We start from the raw sequence: 8,602 nt of genomic DNA on the forward strand, positions 1-8,602 counted from the left end.
AACCTAATGAGGCATACACACAAGGCCACTTCAGCCCGGTGCAAAGCGATGTAGATTAGCACAGATCGTTCAGCACACATCTCTGGTACACATGCTATGCACCAGCAATGTGTGCTGAGCGATCTGTGTGGACAAGTGTTCTCACCATGAGAACACTGGTGATCTAACTAGATTTAATCTGCATGCAGCATAAATCTAGTCAGTCGATGGTGAGGCGCAGGACCGCACATCGCCGTCGCTAGGAAGTATAAACACAGAGCGATCCATGCTTAATTTCTAAGTGATCTGATCAAATGGCTTAGAAATAGCCCTAGAATCGCCCCATGTGTATGTCCTTGGCATTGATTATACCAATACATAGACAATGTGAGTCCCTGGTATGGATCATACCACTACATAGACAATGTAAGTCCCTGGCAGTGATCATACCACTACATAGACAATGTAAGTCCCTAGCATTGATCATACCACTACATAGACAATGTAAGTCCCTGGTATGGATCATACCACTACATAGACAATGTAAGTCCCTGGCATTGATCATACCACTACATAGACAACCTAAGTCCCTAGCATTGATCATACCACTACATAGACAATGTAAGTCCCTGGTATGGATCATACCACTACATAGACAATGTAAGTCCCTGGCATTGATCGTACCACTACATAGACAATGTAAGTTCCTGGTATAAATCATACCACTACATAGACAATGTAAGTCCCTGGCATTGATCATACCACTACATAAACACAAGTAAGTCCCTGGTATGGATCATACCACTACATAGACAATGTAAGTCCCTGGCAGTGATCATACCACTACATAGACAATGTAAGTCCCTGGCATTGATCATACCACTACATAGACAATGTAAGTCCCTGGTATGGATCGTACCACTATATAGACAATGTAAGTCCCTGGCATTGGTCATACCATTACATAGACAATGTAAGTCCCTGGTATGGATCATACCATTACATAGACAATGTAAGTCCCTGGTATGGATCATACCACTACATAGACAATGTAAGTCTCTGGCTTTGATCGTACCACTACATAGACAATGTAAGTTCCTGGTATAAATCATACCACTACATAGACAATGTAAGTCCCTGGTATTGATCATACCACTACATAAACACAAGTAAGTACTTGGTACAGATCATACCACTACATGGACACCTGTAAGTCCTTGGCATGGATCATACCACTATATAAACAACCTGTAAACTCCAAATACAACATTATGAAAGCTATTACTGAACTGCAGCTATACACTGCCGATCACACTTCCACACAGATGTTCAGTAATGTGTCACTACATTCTTCTCTGGTTTTACTTAGTGGGAGAACCCAAAAACAGTTATTTGATTCCTGGACAAAAGGAAAAGCCAAGAATCTCCCCTTTGAAAGGTAAGTTACCACCTATATAATGCTACAAGCAGGTCAGAGATAACACCTGTTCATGTTAACACTTTCCTGTCATCATTACAGAAGGCATTTCCAGGCGAACCTTCATGAGAGACAATGTCGGTCCTCTCCTGACCTCCTGACTGAAGTGGCAAAACAGGTAGGACATATACAGTTTTAATGAGATCACTGCTGTCCAACTAGAACCTGTATGTACATCGAAGCCACCAAAACAACCATCAGTCTTGCAGCAAACTTCCAGTCTCCATGTATTGTAACCACAAGTGGTGTAATGGGTGCAGGGTGTGCAGTGCACACGGGCTTCTTAGCCAAGGGTGGGATTTGGACCAGTAGACTACATCTCTGGATACACCTCTTAGAATGTGTATCTGTTGTGGCTCTGGAAGTATTACTATAATATATGCGTGGGTGATGACACCACAAGCAGTGACGTAAGGCCGAATAGTGAGGCACAGGATTTCAAATATGTATTTTTCTTCTTAATAGAATACCATTAAAAAATGCCTAGTGAATGACATCAGAAGTCCAGACCAAAAACGTGGTAATCCCCTGCAGCATTTTTGCAAAAGGAATAGCTCAATCCTTAGATACAACAATAAGACAAAAACAACTGCGCTGGGAAAAACCTTAATATACAGTAACGTGTATTTATTATTTGTTATTAACCACTGGCCAGTGATAATATTAAAAATGGTAAACAGACGTAAATTAATAAGTAACAGACAGACTGACTGACATAAAAATCTAAAATGATTATTTTTGTTAGCAGCTTTGTATTTTTAAAGTGCCAGATAGAAGGTGTTAGAAATCCATTTTCCTTCTTTATCATTGTATCCAGTTTTATGGAAAGCAGGCGTTGTTAGTAGTAGTCAGTGTGTTCTTAGAAAAAACAAAGATAAAAACGGAATTTAAATTTAAGATGAAAAAACAACCAGTCTCTTACTTGTGCTGTCTGGCCAGACCGATCAGGGTACCTCTCTAGGACCTGCTGATCATTTGGATTTGTGAAGATGTCACTGCTTCACTGGCTGTGAGGGAGGGTTGTTTGTTTCGGGTTTTTATGCAGGTACCATAACTTAACAATATTTTATTGATATCCATATGACTGTCCGTATGGGTTTACAAGTTATCTACAGGATATTCAGCTGGAAGACTAGAAGACCACAGACAATGTGATATTTAAGACATTTTGTGGCCCATGACTGTTCTGAAAGATATATAAACAGATAGAATCGCCACCTATTCTATTCTCCCTCTATGGGCGTTTTGGATCCCCACGAAGGAAAATAGCCTGTGGAAGTCGGGATTCTGACTGTCGGGCTCCTGACAGTCTGGATTTTGATGTTGGAGAAATTACCATCTGAATCATGACCGCCTGTTACTCATCCGGCACCTGTAGGTACCATAGCAACATATGGAAGGGGCCCTGCCTTAATTGCTCCTTGAGAGACATCTCTCTACAACAGTTTTTAATTATATGCTCAATAATCTTACCCTCCTTCATTTTCTGAACCATAGTAGGGCTGTAGTTCATTTTATGAACCATTGTAGTTATCTAGTTCATATTGTGCCACATTACAATGCCCAAGTTGTTATTATGTAAAATTATAGTGCCCTTCACATTACAATGAGAGATCAGATTATACAGTGTCCCTTTACCATTATAGCATCCACTATACACTCCTGTCACTGAACATGTAATATTGGGCTCTCTGGCACTCGGTAAGCTGCGAACCTCGCAGCTTGCTGAGTCAACCAGGATCAGCTACTTAGTGTTTAAACTTTTTTAACTTCAACCGATATGGGTATTTAAAAACAACACTACACTTATTAAAAGAAAGCATAACAGTCTTTTGTATATCCATAAGAGACAAATAATAATGAAACCAAATGTGAAATCCACTTAGAGATTGTATTGAATGTGTTTTTGTTTTGTCCATTAGCCCAATGACTTACGCCTGGTATACACCAGTAGACCCTGCTCCAGAAGTGTCAACAGTGTGGGTTGGGATCTGCCTCTCAACAGCAACCGGAGGAATTCTGCCATTGAAGTCATTTATACAACGGAACTTGAACCCTCTAAACCAGAGGAGATTGAGCCAGTAGCTCTGCAACAATCCACAAGCAGTTCTTCATTTCCTGGCTATGGGTACAATTATATAGCTGGTGGAGTGTCTCGCCATCAAACTCACAGGAGGCCTTTGTCTTGTTATGAGGAAAATAACAATTTTTCGAGAAACCTTAAGAGTTCTTCAGAAGGCAGCATGCGGGAGTTTGTGCCTTCATCACCAAGAAATTACACTGATTCAGGCCTAGGGTCATTTTCAGCAAGACAAGAGGTATACAGAGCTCTGCCCAATGTATACTGCTATGCAGATGGCCAATCGCCAATCCCAGCGCAAACTTCAGCCATTGTGGAGGAAATCATGAGACTTACCAGCCAATCGAAACTATTTGAAGGGAAATCTGTGAACCAAAATGAAAGTGCCAGAAGGTCAAAGGAGTACCAGCAGCCAACATATCCCAGGACTAGTTGCCAGAGTAGTACCTACATGGTACCCCAAACAGACACTCAAATAATGACGGTAGAAAACAGTCCAGAAGCTTATCCCAAGAGGTCTTTGAGTCATTCAGACATGAAGTCTGCAATAGTACCACAAGGTTCAGAATTCAGACCTTTAGGTTTTTACCCAATATTAAGCAGAACATCTAGTGTCTCAAAGCAGCCACAGCCATATCGACTTCTTCCATTACCGCTTCCGCCTCCACCGCTACCACCACCTCCTCCCCCACCACCGCCACAATCTCTTCTTCCATCAAAGAAAGGCCCACAAGTCACAGAAAGATATGTATATAGTGGGACAGAATCCAGTGACTCTGAATCTGAAATCATAAATCCATATTATTATGCTGTATTTGGGAAAAACATAAAACATCCAATGGCAAGAGTTAGGCTGTCATCAGGTAGTCTCCAGCTAGATGAGGAAGAGGAGGAGGTTTCTTTCAGTGTCCAGGCCTGGGAAACCAGAAAGCCCAATCAAGAGAAGAGACATTACCACACTTAGGGCCTAATTCAGTTTGCTTGTTAAGAATCAAAATTTGCTGCTTACCGAGTGCTGAAACGCCACCTGGCCGAACGAACCCCCCCCCCCCCGACTTTTATTTCCGTCGGTGTCTGCTGAAGAGGGGGCGGGCACTCACATCATTTGATATCATCCGCCTGCCTCCCCAGCAGGCATTGGCCCTTAAATGATGGGCGTTCCCCTGCTCCAGCGCTGTTTCCACCTCCGGCATACATGTCTGTGTCTATGAAATGTTCTGTATCACTTATTTGAGTCACCTAAATACTTGATGTAGAATTTGGGCCGGCAAGTGCATGTCGGATGTATTATTATGACACAATTAGATGTGGATGAGCCCCCAGATCAGGGCCGGACTGGCTATCTGGCAAATGCGAGAGGGGCCAAGGCTTAGCCTCCCAATCGGGGGACCCTCCGCTGGATTCACGGCAGGTCCGGCAGCTCTTCCTGTGCGCCGCTGAGATCCAGGAGAGAGGGGTGCATCACACACTGCTATTCCCCTCTCCTGCAAGCAAGGAGAGTCAGCACTCACATGCATGGTGCATGTGTGTGTGCGCCCATCACGTGCGACAAAGGTCATGCTCATGCTCAAATGCCAGGGCCGATTGGGCAGCCCAGTCCGTCGTAGCCCCCAGATACATCTGTAATTGGTACTGGAGAGCTGGTGTTGGATAGGTGGTGGTGATGATGATGATTACCAACAATACCATCTAGCTCAGGGCTGGGCAACACCGGCCCTCCAGATGTTGATGAACTACACATCCCAGCATGCCTTGCATCAGTTTCAGCATGGCCACATAGCAAAAGTAATGCAAAGCATCCTGGGATGTGTAGTTCATCAACATCTGGAGGGCCGGTGTTGCCCAGCCCTGATCTAGCTGGCTGCTTCCGAGTACCAATTAACCCTCCAGCTTAAACTTTTTAATTCATAAGCATTTTTAAACGCGCTAGCAAATGTATAACTTTTTTTTGTATTTTATATGGAAATTGCAAGTCCTATATTAATAACTTTTCATTCATGTGTAAGAGGCTTCATTCCATTATTATGTGGTGTACAAATAGGGAACGACAATTTTGGGTACTTATGTAATATCTGGGCTCCCGTTTTTCTTATGAGACCGTGTCCCCTCGCGGGGCTCGCTGCGCTCGCCACACTATATAAAATCAACTCCATGCGTATTTGGATAGTAGGGGTATGAAAAAATGGGGTGCATTTAACATGGGAGTCCAGATAATACATAAGTACCCAATTTTGCTTTTACGGCTAATACTGTTAGCCCACATTAGGCATACTGTACTTTATACACAGACATAACTAGCTGAGACTGGACATATACACATAGACCTTTCCTTCCTCCTCCTGCTCAAACTCTAAATGATCCCCACACTGTAAGCATCACATCAAAGAAAAAATCCTATTGCTTTAGAACCACTAGAGAACATTCCCTCATCTTCCTGGCACTATGCTTAGGACTGTATACGCACAGTTAGCACTGGTGCAAAAGCTGTGTACACACGGTGCAATATGAGTGATTTTGGCATATTATCATTTAGCAACCGTTTGTGACTGACAAGTCAGCCCTAAAAAGTCTCAATTGCAGGAGCATGCTCTTGCAACCAGTACAGGGCTGGATGCGGGAACACACACGGGGGATATGGTCGCTCATCATCAAACGCTGTTGATGCACTGGGCAAGCCTTCACCGAGATGAGCACGGCCATGCTCCAAAATGTGTTCGCTGGCCTGTTGGACGGTATGCTTTTGTATGATTTTTGGAAGGCGGGGTTGGAGGCAAACCATATTGTTGCATTGGAGCCCACTACTTGCTAGTTCCACAAGTTTTCCTCTCTGCCTGTGAAAAATTCTCCTGCACAGAAGCCCTCATCTTTATCTGAGTTGTGAGGAGAATATAAAGGCACCTGCACAAATTGATGGGTCCAAAGCCTATTGGAAATTACTGTAGTAGGTGTAATTATAGGAAATATCCGTACTTGTGTAGTTTCACGGGGGCAGTTACGTAGTTAGCATAGCGTCCGTCAGAATCAGCGTAGTGTTACCACGGGCAGCGTAGTCAGCGTCCCGGTCAGAATCAGCGTAGTGTTCCCACGACCTCAGCCATTGGGCTACGCTAACAGCATAGCTTAAGATGCTGCCGTGAAACTACACAAGTAGTCAGTCAGGCATCCCTGATAGTGTCATGTTCCTGCCCATTCGCGGCAAGCCAAAGCTTACGTAGTTAGTTAGCGTAGTCAGTCAGCGCTTATTACATTGTGTGGGAACCATTGACCATTTTAACCTGCCTGACATGACAGGTGTGTTCCTGAAACACCCCCACTATCCATGGCAGCCCAAAGTTTGGCAAGCGCACGCATCCTCCCGACCTGTTCATACCTCCTCTATCCATGTCGGCGTGGAGTTGATTTGATAAAGCGTGCACAGCGAGCCACCATGCCCGAAGCGTGGCAAGCGGAATACATGTGAAGTAATCCTCATACGCTCGCCACACTTTATAAAATCAGCAGCAGTCGGGCTATGCAGACAACGTAGCTTAGGCTGCCGCCGTAAAACTACACAGTAAGGCAGCCGTTGGGCTACGCTAATGACGTAACTTCAAACATAGCATAAGCTGCCGTCGTGAAACTACACGAGTACCGAAATATCATTGAATATTACAAAAGTTACACTTGCAATTAAAAGGAAAAAACCAAGATCCTTTGTCACCAGTGCACAGTATAAGCCATCATATGACAGGCCGCATTCCCAAATAGCGATTGTGACCAGACACCTGCCCTTACGCTCTAGCTGCGCCCTTCGGGTCAACAGATAATGGTTCCTGGTCTCACGGGACCTGGTCAATTGGGGATTCCCTGTTACCGTCAGTAACCGCCTGTTACTGACTCCACCAACTGCGCAGTGGGCGGGGATATTGTTGCCATCAACAGAATCCTACTACATGGCGCCTGGGACCACGAATACTTTTTTAGGCCCAAATGCTGGCACCTGAGTACTACATGGCCTGTGGTGCCCGGACTCTTGGCAGCAGCAGTTCCCAGCGCACGGCCATGTAGCCACGGCTTCTGTAGCACTGCAGCCCGGGACAGCCTCCCAGCTGCAGCATCTCTCTGCACACCGCTCGGCCACGCCCCGTTCCCTCTCCACTGGAGGATGGGGGTTACAGCTGGACGCACCAGGGTTGCCGTAGGGAGACCGGGGCCACGATGCCCATACACATTGTGAATAAAACTTTTTTTAATTTGGCACCAAGCGCCCCTTGTCCAAGATGGTGTCACAGCACAGAGGATTAACTCCTTCAGTGCTGTGGTCGCCAGTAATTTTGCTTTAGTCTCACGATTATAGGCTGGCTGCCGCAGGTACATCTTTACTGTAGCTTATAATGTGACAATAAATCCAGAAAGCAGTGCTAGTTTTTTGCCACAAAATTAATTATCTTGAATTGCAGAATTAAATTTTGGACAATTATAGTTTACCTCTTGCAATACACACTAATGAAGCTGGTGGGACTTTATGCTATGAATCAGGGGTGTAACTCCCAGAGGCAATGGAGACTCCTGCCTCCAGGGCTCCCAGCCCAAAAGGGGTACCTGCTGGTTCACAGTAGGATCCAATTGTGACCGCTGCTCTCCCAATGGAGCTTTGTGGTACACCATCTACTTCTGCTCAGCTCTGGCCCAGGAGCACTGCTAACACCTGCAATAGGGGACAGGATGACTCCTGGGTGGTACTGCTCAGCCTGTCCTGCAACAAACCAATGGTGCACCCACCACTGCTGCTGAACTGTGAAATGGGACCCACCAATAAACGAAACAGATTCCTACGAAAAATTCATAATGTGAGATTATTCTAAATAGACTGAGCCATAGGTTAGCTATAAGCCTTGTTATAATTAAAGTGACTGGTGCATCTAAATAACAGATTGCGTAGGTTCTAAGATTTGTTAGCAGGATCTTATTAGATTGTGTGACAGGGTGGGCACAAGAGACCACCCTGTCACACAATCCAATCAGGTCCTGGGAACCAATCTTACACCCTACACAATCTAATTGCAAACTCACAGATAGGGGGAAAT

The 8,602-nt window shown here is 44.7% G+C and overlaps 1 protein-coding gene across 1 annotated transcript in view; it reads left to right on the forward strand.

Moving 5' to 3' along the window:
* The window catches only part of FRMD7 (FERM domain containing 7), a 32,456-nt gene extending 27,522 nt beyond the window's left edge, over window positions 1-4,934 (forward strand). Inside the window, exons 10-12 of the mRNA XM_083160745.1 lie at window positions 1,349-1,417; window positions 1,499-1,574; window positions 3,379-4,934. Of these exons, the coding sequence (XP_083016871.1) occupies window positions 1,349-1,417; window positions 1,499-1,574; window positions 3,379-4,500 (1,267 nt within the window). The 3' untranslated portion in view covers window positions 4,501-4,934. The remainder of the gene's footprint in view (window positions 1-1,348; window positions 1,418-1,498; window positions 1,575-3,378) is intronic.
* The last annotated feature ends 3,668 nt before the right edge of the window (window positions 4,935-8,602 follow it).

This window comes from Crinia signifera, chromosome 9, assembly GCF_055691185.1.
Source record: "Crinia signifera chromosome 9, ASM5569118v1, whole genome shotgun sequence".
NCBI classification, from domain to species: Eukaryota; Metazoa; Chordata; class Amphibia; order Anura; family Myobatrachidae; genus Crinia; species Crinia signifera.